Below are 15,574 nucleotides of genomic sequence, written 5' to 3' on the forward strand. Positions count from 1 at the left end.
CCCTCAACCAATAAAGTGAGATGAGCGCTGCAACCCCAGAGTCGGTCACAACTGGACCTAATGGTCAGGGGTCCCTTTACCTTTACCGTGAGTGACTGTGAAGGCCAATTCTGGATACACACATCCTTCCACAGTTGGGACATTGGTTCCTGGGTAGGAGTTGATCACCGTGTGCAGTGCCTCAATGACATAGAAAGTCTGTTGCATTACCGACAAAAGAGCAACGATTAAGTAGCACTCGGAGCCACCAGTTGAGATTGAAGCATCCTCTGTGTGACAAAACCCTGATGCATAAACCCTAGATCACAGCAGCCATCCAGGATGCTGTCTGGTCTGGACTGTGCTAGCCAAAACAAAACAGCCGGTGAAGATAATCCCTGTTGCCCAGGACAGGGTGTGTCGACATACCTCTTGCTCTTTCTTGTGGAAAGTCCACCAATCTAGGATGCTTCAGAATGATGGTTCCCAAGGGGATGAGAGGGTAGAGGGACTGTGGGAGTTGTGATGTTCCCAGGGAGGCAGAACCCAAAATCCGTGTCTCTTCACATATCAGTAATGGAGCTAAGTCGGTGGGCAAAGAGCTGTAGGTATAGCTCTGATTCAGGATTACAGAACACCTGACTTATTCAGGATTACAGCTCCAAGTAACTTCCCTAGAAGAAACTGACAATGAGGAATTTCTGAAGTATGGACAATCGTCAGGATTCCATGCAGAAGTTCTGTTGCAGGTGTGTGGAAGGAGCACCATTGACCCTCCAGGTGAACTTCAACTCTCAACAGCCTCAGTGAGCATGGGAAATGGCCAGGGAAGGTGGGAGATGCAGTTCAGAAATACCTGGAGGGCAAAAGGTTCCCCCTCACCTTCTTTGAGCCATGTGCCACCTTAAGAACCCCCAGGTTTGTTGTGGTACACACTTTCCCCAGTAGACGAATCTACAGATTTGGGTTCCAATTACAGCCTTTTGACACGACTATACTGGATGGTTTGTAGCAAGTCTCTGTTGTCCAGTCCTGCCTTCCCCAAACTTGGGTCCTCAGGTGTCATTGGACTACAATTCCCATCAACTCTGACTGTTGGGCCTTGCTGGGGCTGATGGGAGTTGTAGTTCAGCAACATCTGGAGACTCAAGGTTCGGAAAGGCTGGTGTAGTCTAACCACACCTTCTCGAGTATAAAACGGGATTTATGAGTTACCACAAAGGATTTTTGTGTGGATTAAGAAAGGGAAGAATCATAAATGAATTGCCTCTCCTGAATATTGTGTACAAACTTTTGTCCTTCCTCTGTATTTGCTTAGGAAAACATGCCGCAGACTCCTCCCTTTGCAGCGATGTTTGACAGCAGCGGTTACAACCGAAACCTGTATCAGGCCAAAGAGGACAGCTGTGGAGGGCTCTATTACCATGAAAACAACTTGCTGTCAGGATCCTTGGAAGCCCTCATCCAGCACTTAGTGCCCACTGTTGATTACTACCCTGATGTAAGTCTCCTCCTTTTGCAAATTAAATTGGCCCAACCTACTGTGCATTAGAAAAAGGGATGGGGAGTAGGGGGTGAGGGTTGGCTCAGGTGTGTTTTGGGCAGTATGGGGAAAGACTTGTTCTGTGAAGGGTCTGCCATTCACAGCCTTAAGCTCTTTTTCTTGTCGAACCGGAGTGCAACATCTCTCAAACACATTGGGCCACCGTCCACTGAGTGCTGTTTGGGGTATTTCCCCCCATTTGCTAAGCCTCCAAGGCATTAAGCAATATTGCAGGCTATTAAAGTTGTTTGTCTGTGAATTGGGGTCTCATCCACACACATACCCTCTCTTTCCCCAATTCTCTCAGAGGGTGTGCAAAAGGTCCCAGATTTTTCCAGCATCTCTGGGTAGGGCTGGGAGAGACCTTGGAGCCAGCAGCTGCCAGTCAGTGTAGACAATACCAACTAGATGGACCAGCTGGTCTGACTCTTCATGAGGCACCTTCCTATGTTCCTAGGGATTTGGAAACACAGTGAGATGGTTGATATCCTGCTCCTCTGTCAAAAACGACCCAAGGAGTGCTGGATCCATTTTTGTTCCTCTGCCATAGAGCAAGCACTAATTGTCCCACACTAAGTGGCACTGTGGGTTAAACCACAGAGCCTAGGACTTGCTGATCAGAAGGTTGCGGTTCGAATCCCCACAACGGGGTGAGCTCCCGTTGCTTGGTCCCTGCTCCTGCCAACCTAGCAGTTCGAAAGCACATCAAAGTGCAACAAGATAAATAGGTACCACTCCAGCGGGAAGGTAAACGGCGTTTCCATGCGCTGCTCTGGTTCACCAGAAGCGGCTTAGTCATGCTGGCCACATGACCCGGAAGCTGTACGCTGGATCCCTCGGCCAGTAAAGCGAGATGAGCACCACAACCCCAGAGTCAGCCACGACTGGACCTAATGGTCAGGGGTCCCTTTACCTTTTAAGTGGGTTTCTAGATGCCTGCCCACCAGACTACAGGCTGGGAAAACGCTGCTATTTGCCACGTATACACACAGCAAGATAAGCACCACACCCAAGTCTACATGCAATTTTCCTGTTGGGTATTACCATCCATGTAGAAAACAGCCATAAGTGAATTGGCCCCCTTCAGTATGATGAGTTTGCTTCCATTCTCTGTGTCTGAATACGCACATGGAAATCAAATGTTCAGCTTCCCCTTTGATCTTCACAAACGTGCTGAGCAATCAATTGCGACAGATTTCTTAATGTGTGAATATTGCCTTCAGTATTCCCATATTTACTCAAGTTTAATGCGCCATCAAATCTAATGCGTACCTCAGTTTTCAGAACCTTGAAACAAAAAGAAGTATTTGCTGGCGGATGTAAATGTGTCATTGAATCTAATGCACGCCTTAACTTTCCCAACGTAATATGGCCCAAAATGGTGAGCGTTAGATTCGAGTAAATACTGTAATTACTCAAATAAACAAAGTTGCTTCAAAACACTCCTTGCTTATTCATGTCCATGCATGGAAGCTTCGGATTGAACTGAATGACACCCTTGTTGAAAACTCACATGAGGATTGCTAACTCTTGAAGCCTTGTGGAATTTTCCGTCCTATGATGGCAACAGGACAGGATTCCACACTGGAAAGATGTACACTGTCTGGTCCTCAGTTGTATTCTCATGCTTGCAAAAGTAATATGTAATAGATACTTTGAGCCATTAAGAATATTAAATTCGGCATAACATACACAGACTATTTATGAGGTGCAGGAACCCGTGGCTGAGCTATTAAGATTATTTATGATGGGCTGGTGCAGCGTAGCAGAGAGCTTATGCATCAGGGAAGCCTTAGCTGTGAAGATCTACTGTGAAGATCACTTAGGATCTCGCTGCCCAGAGAATAAAACAAGTGCAGCTGAATCGGTTTCACAGATAATAAATTATATTCATTGCTGGAATTTGCAACAGTCTTGGAATACCAAACTAGGGCTGGTCAGTTACAGCGGTAAGTCTCATCCCGAGATTCTGAGCAGTGTGTTTCAACATATAGTGGATCTACCAAGAATGCAAGCTTTCTGGTTTTACTAGAGTACGCAGCACTTACTAGCGTGACTGCCTCTCCCATCTGCCGGAGCATCTTTGGTTGTTCCTTGAGTTGGTGGGACTCATTTGACAACAACAAGAAATCGAGCCTTTAGTGTCATCACCCCAGTCCTGTGGAATGCCCTGCCACTAGAGTTTCAGCAGGTGCCTTCTGTGTCAACCTTTAAACACCTCCTGGAAACTTTTCTGTTTTGCCCAGCAATTAAAAGTGCATCCCACACAATGGTCTGTTAGTGTTTGTGTCTAATTTATTTTTGCTTTGAGCTCACTTTGAACTTTTTATTATTTTATTGTTTGGTTTCCTTTTTTTATATGGTTGTAAACCACTGTGCTATATCTTTATGATGCAGCAGTATATTAATATTTCAATAATAATAATAATAATAATTAAAAAAAATTAAAAAAATGGAGGTGGCACCAACCACACTGGTAAAGGAGATACTCTCTCTCCCTGTTTTTTTTTGTTTGTTTGTTTCTCTGTAGCATTTTATAGCATGACCTCAATACTGCTTGCATCAGTGCTCTAGAGCAGCCTTTCTCAACCTGTGGGTTCCCAGATGTTGTTGAACTACAACTCCCATCACCCCTAGCTAGCAAGGCCAGAGCTCAGGGATGATGGGAGTTGTAGTCCAACAACATCTGGGGACCCACAGGTTGAGAACCTAATCTAAGGCATGGGTAGGCAAACTAAGGCCCGGGGGCCGGATCTGGCCCAATTGCCTTCTAAATCTGGCCCGCAGATGGTCCAGGAATCAGCGTGTTTTTACATGAGTAGTATATGTCCTTTTATTTAAAATGCATCTCTGAGTTATTTGTGGGGTATAGGAATTCATTCATTTCCCCCCAAAAAACATAGTCCGGCCCCCCCACAAGATCTGAGGGACAGTGGACCGGCCCCCTGCTGGAAAAGTTTGCAGACTCCTGCTCTAGAGTAGGCCCATGTGATTCTCACTGGAGGCTGATGCTGAGGTTTGCCTCTCACCACTCACTGAGTTCAAGGTAGAAGTGAGAGTCCCTAAACCACTAGGCAACATTGCATATTTGGCAAGAGGATGAATTATGAAATTGCGTACCCAGCAACTCTGTTATTGACTGCGTGTTTATTACGCAAGGATTGTCGGCTCAGCTGTGATGTTCCTTGCCCTGTCTTCTGCCAGCCTTGCATCGCCAGGGTGTGGTGATGTACCCAGCACAGGTTCTGAAGACAATGGCGTTTGGTGCAATGAGGTTTCAAATGCTTACCTTGTCAGTCTCGGGCGCTCTCCCACGGTAACACAATGAGTTAGCCTCTGCCTGCTAAAACATGAGCATGCGTGTCTTGTTCTAAATGGCCCCTGTGAAGTTATGCATCTTCTTAGCTGCCGTCTCTCTTCACCTGCAGAGAACATACATCTTTACCTTCCTGCTCAGCTCTCGGCTCTTCGTCCACCCTTACGAGTTAATGGCAAAAGTTTGCCATTTGTGCATTGAGCAGCAGAGACTGGATGAGCCCACAGCCGATAAAGTAAGTGGCTTGCCTAATCAATGTGATTTAGGGTTGCACCCTGCTTAATGACTGGGACGGAAGGTCATCTTAGCCAACACATTGAGGAGATATGCATATATTTATATTTATATACGGACTCCCATGAGAGGTGATAGACTCTCCTTTCATTTTCTTTTTTAATATAGCTTTATTAATTTAAAATAAATACATTTATGAGAAAACAAATGTACATGCAAGTAAACAAACATACAACCAAACAAACAATATAACAAACCACACTGTAAGATACAAGAACATTAATATAATTATCATCATATACCAGTATACTGGGGACGCTGGTGGTGCTGTGGGTTAAACCACAGAGCCTAGTACTTGCCGATCAGAAGGTTGACAGTTCGAATCCCCGCTACAGGGTGAGCTCCTGTTGCTCGGTCCCTGCTCCGGCCAACCTAGCAGTTCGAAAGCACGTCAAAGTGCAAGTAGATAAATAGGTACCGCTCCGGCAGGAAGGTAAACGGCGTTTCCGTGTGCTGCTCTGGTTTTCCAGAAGCGGCTTAGTCATGCTGGCCACATGACCCGGAAGCTGTACGCCGGCTCCCTCGGCCAATAAAGCGAGATGAGCGCCGCAACCCCAGAGTCGGCCACAACTGGACCTAATGGTCAGGGGTCCCTTTACCTTTTACAAGTATACTGAACACAATTATAAAACTTATAGAGAAGAAATTTAAAACTGACTTCCAATTAATCTCACTGTACTTTATCTATCCATTACTTTATATCACACAGTTAGATATTTCTTATATAGTTTCTTTTTACCTCCCTACAAACTTATATTTATACAATACAGGGATCCGTCTAATTCTGCCAAGATGTTTCCTTTTATTCCATGAGAGGTGGTAGCCTCTCCTTTCTTGGAGGTTTTTCAGCAGAGGTTGGGTGTCCATTTTTCATGGATTCTTTAGCCAAGATTCCTGCATTGGGGGGGGGGTTTGGACTAGATGACCCTTGGATCCCTTCCACCTCTATGATTTGTTGGCTACAACTTCTACCCCGCCTTTCCTCAAAAGAGCGCAAAGCAGCTACACAGTCCTCCTGCCTTACAATACACTTTTAATGGCTTCCACTACATGGTTGTCTGTTTCCATCCTTAGTGAGAATAGAAGTGGACACAGAAGGGTAGGAATGGATCAGTATTTTCTGGTCCGTGTCAGCTTTTGCATGTGTTCATCCATAAGTTCATTCTGTCCCATTCTTGAACCAGTAGGGTGTTGCTTTTTCTCTTCCAAACTGCACAAAAAACTGCATTATCTTTGTCCTTTTTTTACCCTAAAATATGCATTTTTTGTAACTCGTTGGAGATATGCAGAATAACTGTTCCAATCTAGAAACTGTGAATTGGGATTAAACATACTTTAAAATGCAGACTGAACAGAAATCTCAAGCACCCCAAATGGAAAGTCTGTTTAGTTGAACAGCAATACTCAGTACAGTGGTACCTCGGATTAACTGTTCTTAACTTGAAGCACCACTTTAGCTAATGGGGCCTCCTGATGCCGCCACACCACCACCACACGATTTCTGTTCTCATCCTGAAGCAAAGTTCTTAACCTGAAGCACTATTTCTGGGTTAGTGGAGTCTGTAACCTGAAGCGTATGTAACCTGAAGCGTATGTAACCCGAGGTACCACTGTACTTAGTCTTGTGCCCACCTAACTCTAACCCATGAATATTCTGAGGGACCACACCTATGTTCTTTGTCTCTCTCTCCAGAACCGGTTACGGAAAATTGCCCCCAAAATTCTGCAGTTGTTAACGGAGTGGACGGAGACGTTTCCTTATGATTTTCGAGATGAGCGGATGATGAGGAATTTGAAGGAACTGGCCCATCAGATTGCCAGTGGGGATGAGGTGAGTCACTTGAGTGGAGCATGAGCTTGCTGGTGTTTCAAGGCGTTCCTAATTACTGCAGAGCATTTTCAGACATTCTGCATTGAAGTGTCTCCTGTGGCCCAGTGAGTTGAACCCAGGGGGAGTTATAGTCTAGTTGCACCTGGAGGGTCACAATGGCTCCCACCCCGTGTTCTGCTAGTAGCCATGGTAGGCTTTGTTGGCATGCAACCAAGGAACAGGGGCAATTGGCAGGCCCCTAGCTGGCTCCAGCCCACCGGCCGGTGTGCCGGGCGATCTCCAGTCCTTGTTGCAGCATCTGTGACCCACAGCTTCAAAAGCTGGAGCACACAACTCAGCAGAGATAACACGCAAACAGAAGTGGCAGGAGAATTTGTGTGAGCATATTTACAAGCAGTTTATTCAGCATTTGTTGTTGTTTAGTCGTGTCCGTCTCTTCGTGACCCCATGGACCAGAGCACGCCAGGCACTCCTGTCTTCCACTGCCTCCCACAGTTTGGTCAAACTCATGCTGGTAGCTTCGAGAACACTGTCCAACCATCTTGTCCTCTGTCGTCCCCTTCTCCTTGTGCCCTCCATCTTTCCCAACATCAGGGTCTTTTCCAGGGAGTCTTCTCTTCTCATGAGGTGGCCAAAGTATTGGAGCCTCAGCTTCAGGATCTGTCCTTCCAGTTGAGCACTCAGGCCTGATTTCCTTCAGAATGGAGAGGTTTGATCTTCTTGCAGTCCATGGGACTCTCAAGAGTCTCCCCCAGCACCATAATTCAAAAGCATCAATTCTTCGGCGATCAGCCTTCTTTATGGTCCAGCTCTCACTCTCACCTTATTCAGCATACATCAGGACAAAAGGGAAACATGTCCGATCTCATCCAAAGCAAGCAGCTTAAAGCAAAAGCTATACACAAACGGAAGTTCCCAGCATGCTCTGCTGGAGTGTAAACAGGCATGTGACACACAACAATCATGCCTTAAGGTGGAACGAAATATCCTAACAGGCTTTACAGTCAAATGACATATGCAGGAATTGCAAAAAAACCGATCATGTATGCAGACAAGGTTTTATCGGGTGGGTGGTGGCTTTGAGTGATTCAAAGACACTGTCTTGGTGTAAGGCAAGGAGAGAGTGGGAGATAGAATAAGAGGGATTGTAGAGTTGGAAGGGACCCCAAGAGTCATCCAACCCCTTGCAATGCAAGAATAACCCCTGTGTTGAGCCAACTATCATGTTGTGCTCCTCTGAACACCAAGGCATCTCTGATGTGTGAGCTGGATTCAACTAAATTGTTGCACTAGTCCGAGTCCTCCTAGCAATAACAGGGCTTTCCCGCCCCTCTCAGCCCCCCCATATCTGCTAGGGAAGGTCAGGGGAACCCACAGACTGGTGGATGGGGAGTTTGTTACATCCGGCAAGCGGAAATGCTTTCGCTGACAGAACGCCTTAGTGCAACGTTGAATTGCACCCTGGGTGTCTTAAATGCTTGACATTCTGATTTTGTAAGAACTTTGCTAAAGGGTGGGGTTGGAAGCACTTGCAAACAAATACAGTGGACTCTCCGGATATGAACTTAATTCGTTCCGGGGGTCCTTACATACCCCGAAAAGTCTGCAACATGAGGCCTCACTTCTGCACACACGCGTGGTGCGATAGAGCACTTCTGCGCATGCATGCGTGGCAAAACCCGGAAGTATACACTTCAGGCTTTGCCGCGTTCGCAACCCGAAAGTTACGTTACCCAAAGGTAACGTAACCCAAGGGTCCACTGTATAAATCTCCCATTCTCTGCCGGACATCGCAAGTGGTAGCAGCAATAGCATCCCGAGTGAGGCAGTTGGGAAGCTCTGGTCTTCCCTTAATACAACCCTGCATTACACCTGACAGGCAAGGAGGAGGAACCCTGGAGCATTGCCATTCGTCTGGGAGAGGAGGTCGGAAAATGCCTTTAAAGCTTTAGTATGATTTTTACATTCCACCAATTTTAAAAGGGGAGGGTGGGGCAGAGGACCTCCATGTTGTAGGTAGCAAGACTTTGGAAGCATTTGTGGATTGAAATCTGCTTTTATCTAGTGGGACAGAAGGCAGAGAGGCAAACAGGAGGTATAGAGTCGGAGTCAAATGACAGACAGCCAACTCCTGCTATTGTCCCCATCCTCCCTGCTGAGTTCGCCCGAATGGACCAGCCTCTGAGTCTTTTATCTGCCCATATGTTCGCGGTCTCCTGGCACACTATGGAAATCACATACTTGAGCTCTCCTGCGTGACTCTCCCTCCCTTCCCCGTTCAGCTTTTTTCCCACAACCTCCAACCTATCGAGCTGCTCTGCGTTTGCTCTGCTTCCAAAATCCCTTGAGGCCTCTCCCTCCCCACTATTCCCCCCCCCCCCAACGCTTAATCCCAGCTGCTTCTTTCCCCTTTGATAAACCACCTGTTTGCCAGCCGGTGCCTGTCAGCTGGCATGTGGGACAGCAAATGTGTGTGCGTGTGTGTACACACACCATTCATTTCTTTGCCCAGATTGTCTGGAGTTTTGGGCTGGGTTGTCATCAATATGCTGATGACACCCAGCTTTATCTGTTGATGGACGGCCGCCCTGACTCGGCCCCGAACACACTGACCAGATGCTTGGAAGCTGTGGCTGCGTGGGAGCCGACTGAAGTTAAATCCTTCAAAGACAGATCCTCTGGCTGGGTCGGGACGACATGGGGTTGGGGGGCCAACTCCCATCTCTTGAGGGAGCTCAATTAGTGCCAGTGCCTTCTGTCAAGAGCTTGGGTGTAACCTTTGATGCCTCCCTTTCTACGGAGGTGCAGGTTGCAGCCACAGCAAAGGTGGCATTTTTCCATCTCCGCCGTATTAAGCAGTTGGTCCCTTACCTTTCTCGCCCTGATCTGGCCACAGTGATCCATGCGACGGTCACCTCCAGGCTTGATTATTGTAACTCATTCGACACGGGGCTGCCCTTGAAGCTGACCCAGAAACTCCAGCGGGTGCAGAATGCTGCGGTGAAGCTTCTTACGGGGTCCTTTCCATGGGATCATATTCATCCAGTGCTTTACCAGCTGCACTGGCTCCCGGTGGAGTACAGGGTCAGGTTTAAGATGCTGGTTTTGACCTTTAAAGCCCTATGCGGCCTAGGACCCTCGTACCTACGGGACCGCCTCTCCTGGTATGCCCCACGGTGGACCTTAAGGTCCATAAATAACAACACTTTGGAGGTCCCAAGCCTCAAGGAGGTTAGATTGGTTTCAACTAGGGCCAGGGCCTTTTCAGCTCTGGCCCCGACGTGGTGGAACACTCTGTCACAAGAGACTAGGACCCTGCGGGATTTGACATCTTTCCACAGGGCCTGCAAGACGGAGCTGTTCCACCTGGCCTTCAGCTTAGACTCACTCTGACCCCTTATATGGGATTTGGTATATAAATTTTCCCTTGGCTTTTTTGTTGTCCCATGTAGGACCAGCATGGATAGCTGGCTTGGGTGAATATCTGATGTTTCCTCCCTTTATGGTCTTGATTTATGGGCTACTACTAAAATGAGGCTGCATTTTAAGCTGCATTTTAAGCCGTATTTTAATTAACTGTTTGTTTGTTGGTTGATTGGTTGGTTGTTGTTGTTTTCCTATTACGTTTTATTGTAATTCATATTTGGTGTTAGCCGTCCTGAGCCCGGCCCTGGCCGGGGAGGGCAGGGTATAAATTAAAATTTATCTATCTATCTATCTATCTATCATCTATCTATCTATGTATCAATCTATCATCTATCTATCATCTATTTATTTATTTATTTATTTACTTGGACTGCATATCCCACTTTATCTATGACACCCAATATGAGACATTGCATTTTATGGAAGCTTGCAGTGCTTTAATTCTCCCTAAAGGACTTAGATGGGTTCTGGGTTTTTTTTTTTTTAAAAAGGAAGGACACACTTTCAGAATGAAATGGACAACTCTGCTTCAGGCCTACAAAAAGCCCTTGCCGGCCTTGCTTAGTGGCCCAAGAGCCACCTTCATAAAGTGTCCCCACGCAACATGGGTCCCTTAGCAGGGGTTCCTCAGATAAAAATGTTCCAAAAAGATTATGTGAGGGTAATAAATGTTCACGTAAAAATAATAACAACAAAGACTTTCTGAATCTCGAAGAGACTCTGTTTCCCCCACCCCCTTATGAAAAGGCGGGGTGGTTGAGAGAGAAAGCCAGCGTCGCAGTACAGTTCTGGATGTCATAAATTATTAGTTATATTGGCTAGTAATTCTCTTGGAAGGGTAAATGCAGGAGGGAGTGACCTTGTTTCTTTTGCACTGCAATGCAGATCGCTACAAGAGTTGAGGGGTTTGTAGGAAGTCCTACGTAGGTTTGCCCATCCGCCCCAGGTGACTGAATGGACGCCTTCCGTTAGTGCTGTTTGCTGTACCCCCCCTCCCCAAATCTTAACTGCTTTCAACCGCATCCTATATGACAATATTGCAACTCGTGCTGGGTTTAAAGCGAGCCTGTCCAGATCCTGCCCACTAAGGACTGGTGTCAGAAGCCGGTCAGAAATAAAACACCCAGCTGTGAGCTAATTCTTTACTCAGAGAAACCAAAACAGTACAGGCCTAGTGATCCCTGCTACTCTGCCCAGTAGGTCTTGTCCCAGTGAGGCAGTTGCAAGCACTGAAGGTCCCTGCCTTCCCACCACACTCTAAGGCTCCTCCCCAGTTCCTTTCCCAGCAGCCCAAGGCTCCATCGTCTTATGTCTTGTTGCTCTGCCCTCTTCATTCCTGTCTGGGTTGTAGGGGATTAGGGGGAGAAGAGTTGGTTACAGCAGAATGGAGAGAGTCCCTGGCTTCTTCAGCAGCCTGCCTCATCTCTGTCTCCTGGTCCCCCTCCTCTCCAGCCTCCGATTCTGGACTGCTCTCTGTCACAGCCTCTTCCTGCTCACTAAAGCCTGTTGCCTCTCCAGCTTCCGACACCTCCTCTCCCCAGTCTGCTCCCTCTTCTCCCTCTGACCACTCATCGTCATCCCCACACCAATCCCCTGGCTCTGAGCCTTCTTCCCCTGGGGATTTCCCCGGCTGGTGCCTCCCACCAGCCAGTCTATGACAACGGGTGAGAGTTTGGTAAGGTGGCCTTTGTGTCTGAAGGTAAAATCACATCCACCCACTTGGAGACAGAGAACTTGAGTTTATTTGTGTGCGTATTTAAACATATGGATTATATCTCTCAATCTCTCTCCCTCCCTCTCTCCACCCCCCTCTCTCACTCACTCACACCCCCCCGCCTTTGCATTGACCTTTATTAGCTGTCACATCAAATCGTGAGATAAGCATGTATAGCTCACCCAACAGGCAATCGGTGATAAGGCTATTCTTTTGTCTTTAGGCTGAGATAACTCCCCAGTGATCACTGAAAGCCATCTCTCATTACGGTCTCCCAAGCTGTCACACTCAGTGCCTTTCAGCAGCGGGGTGTGGGTGGGCAGAGATTTTTCCATCCAAAATCCTGTTTATGCTGTAATAAATTTATAGGTCTTTCAATGTGCTGCTTTGTTAAAGCGTCGGTGACTCAGTTTGTATGGAACGTTAAGCCAAACCATGGCTTAGTGTGAACAGATCGCCATGTGAGTTGAGATTACAGCGACTTTGCTCCTCGTCCGATCGTGCTGCTGCTGTGAGCCAATCCATGGTTTAGTTTAGCATTGCATCCAAACCTGGACTCAGGGCTTATCTTCTCACACACAAACTAAGAACAGTAAGCTATAGAACAAGCCTTGGCTACAGATCGTGGTTTGTCTGGATCAAGAGTCCAGGTTAGAGTGTAATACTAAGCTAAACCAAGGCTTGGCTCATAATCAGTGTGATTTTGGTTTGGTTTTGTTTTTTTTAAAATGAAGTAGCCTGTACTAATATCTTATTAAAAGTGTCATGGTACCAGCACAAAATGGCTTCCGTGGGCTTCCAGAAGAGAGGTGCTATACTGGTGAATATTATCACCCACAAAAAAGCCATGGGGATAACAATACCTTACAGGGCTGTGCTAATATGAATCACTTTGAATACTTGAGGATATTACATATGCATGAAGCATAACGCAATAACAGAGCCAGTGTGGGGTAGTGGTTAGAGTGTAAGACTAGGGCCTGGCAGACCAGAGTTCAAATCCTGACTCAGCCATGAAGCTCACTGGATAACCTTGGGTTAGTCATCGTATGTCACTCTTAACTCACAGAAATGCCATGAGGCTTAAAAAGGCGGGGAGGTATTATAATTATAATATTGGTGGTGTTGTTATTAAAATGTGCATACCGTCCTTCATCCTTAGATCTCAGAGTGGTTCACAACATAAAATTATATAATGAAGGCACCAAGCAAACCTCCCTGGGGAGAGTGTTCCGCAAACAGGGAGCCACCACAAAAAGGCCCGTTCTCATCTTGCCACCCTCCAGACCTCACGTGGAGGAGGCACACGATGTAAGGCTTCAGAGGATGGTTTCAAGGTCTGGGTAGGTTCCTATGGAGAGAGGCTGTCCTTGAGGTATTGTGGGCCTGAGCTGTTTAAGGCTTTATTGGTCAAAACCAGCACTTTGAATTGGGCCCAGAAGCTAATGTGCAGCCAGTGAGCTTGGGCCAGAATTGGTGTCATATGCTGAAACCGCCTTGACCCGGTGAGCAGCCTGGCCATCGAATTCTGCACTAGCTGAAGTTTCCGAACCATCTTCAGAGCAAGCCCTGCATATAATGCATTGCAGCCATCTAAGCCTGTAGGCCACCCTGTCTGTTCCTTGGACGAAAGGTGAGATATGAATGAAACTAATTGATGAATTATTTTCTTTTCCTTTGGCAGATGTACCGGAAAAATGTGCAGCAAATCATCCAGAATCTCATTCGTAAGCTGGCCTCCCTTAGCCAGTACGAGGAGGTGCTTGCCAAAATCAACGCGAGCTCGACGGACCGGCTGACAGTCCTGAAGACCAAACCCCAGGCCATTCAGAGGGATATCATCACCGTCTGCAGCGACCCTTACATGCTAGCCCAGCAGCTGACTCACATAGAGCTAGTGAGTTGACGCTGTCCTGCTCTCCTCTGCCTCCTTATCTTGCCAGTGTTCTGTGTTCGCCTTTCTTTGACAGCTGTGTGCGAATTTTGCCACCGGTCCTGATTCCTTTCCTTTCCCTATTCTGCAGGAGAGGCTCAACTACATTGGACCACAGGAGTTTGTCCAGGCATTTGTACAAAAGGACCCGCTGGATAACGACAAGGTGAATGAGGGGGCTGGGTGGACATTTGTGTGGGTGCTAGGTTTCTGTCAGTCTACAGGACAAGTTCAGCTAACTCGTATCAGTAGAGCATGAAGGCCTTCATCTCAGGGTTGTGGGTCCGAGCCCCACGTTGGGCAAAAGATTCCTGCATTGTGGGGTTGGACTAGAATCAGTGGTTCTCAACCTTGGGTCCCCCGACGTTTTTGGCCTACAACTCCCATGATCCCTAGCTCATAGGACTAGTGGTCAGGGATGATGGGAGTTGTAGGCCAAAAACATCTGGAGACCCAAGGTTGAGAAAGGCTGTGTTATGTTCTGAAGTTCTCACCCTGGGCCAGCAGGGGAATACTGTAGATAGTTTTCACTCAGGTCCACATATGCAAATAAGGGATTGAAAGTGACGTTCAGTGATTGGATAGTTACAGAAAATGGTTACAGTTGCGTTGTACTGGAGCTCTATATAAGCAGGCTGGCTGAACCCTTCAGTTCAGTTCTATTCTGGGCTGTGAATAAACAAGAACTGTTTGAAGAATCGCTGTGTCGTCTGATATGTTCACCCACAACTTAACAGGCTGGACTAGATCATTCTCTTGATCCCTTCCAACTGTATAATTCTGCGATTATGCGTGATTCTCTGAACTCCATTGATAATCTAGGATTGCAACACTGAGACCAGGACTATGTGGGTTCCATATAGGAGGTGCAGCAGGGGAAGAAATGAGAGGATGGGCAGGAACATGGCAGTGCAGAGACTGAAGAGGTTGCCTGTGGTTGCTTTTGGCTTCCTGGAGAGTCATGTCACTCCATGATGCTGAACAGGAAGTTCATTGGGAGGGTAAAACCGTCACCAGATTACAGCATCTGTGGACTTGTTTTAACATCATCAACATACAGGAGAAGCACTACGAAACCACTTTAAACAGTCATAGCTCCCCCAAAGAATCCTGGGAGCTGCAGTTTCGGGGACTTGTTAGGAGACCTTTATTCCCCTCACAGACGTGAGAGCCAGTGTGGTGTAGTGGTTAAGAGCGGTAGACTCGCAATCTGGTGAACCGGGTTCGATTCCCCGCTCCTCCACATGCAGCTGCTGGGTGACCTTGGGCCAGTCACACTTCTCCGAAATCTCTCAGCCCCACTCACCTCACAGAGTGTTTGTTGTGGGGGAGGAAGGGAAAGGAGAATGTTAGCCGCTTTGAGACTCCTTCAGGTAGTGATAAAGCGGGATATCAAATCCAAACTCTTCTTCTTCTTTTTCTACTATTCTGAGAGTGGTTTAACAACCCATCCCTCCTCCCAGGGAACTCTGGGAATTGTAGTTCTGGAAGGGGAATGCCTCTTGGGTATTATACATAAAACCTCATTTAAACCAAGG

General features: G+C 47.1%; 1 protein-coding gene across 2 annotated transcripts in view; it reads left to right on the plus strand.

The window, feature by feature from the left end:
• The window catches only part of RASGEF1B (RasGEF domain family member 1B), a 247,675-nt gene that overhangs the window by 219,163 nt on the left and 12,938 nt on the right, over positions 1–15,574 (plus strand). For both annotated transcript variants that reach the window (XM_053404309.1, XM_053404310.1), the window contains 5 exons: positions 1,298–1,480; positions 4,951–5,073; positions 6,826–6,963; positions 13,788–14,000; positions 14,128–14,202. In XM_053404309.1, the coding sequence (XP_053260284.1) occupies positions 1,298–1,480; positions 4,951–5,073; positions 6,826–6,963; positions 13,788–14,000; positions 14,128–14,202 (732 nt within the window). The remainder of the gene's footprint in view (positions 1–1,297; positions 1,481–4,950; positions 5,074–6,825; positions 6,964–13,787; positions 14,001–14,127; positions 14,203–15,574) is intronic.

The sequence above is a fragment of the Podarcis raffonei genome, chromosome 9 (assembly GCF_027172205.1).
Source record: "Podarcis raffonei isolate rPodRaf1 chromosome 9, rPodRaf1.pri, whole genome shotgun sequence".
Taxonomy (NCBI): Eukaryota; Metazoa; Chordata; class Lepidosauria; order Squamata; family Lacertidae; genus Podarcis; species Podarcis raffonei.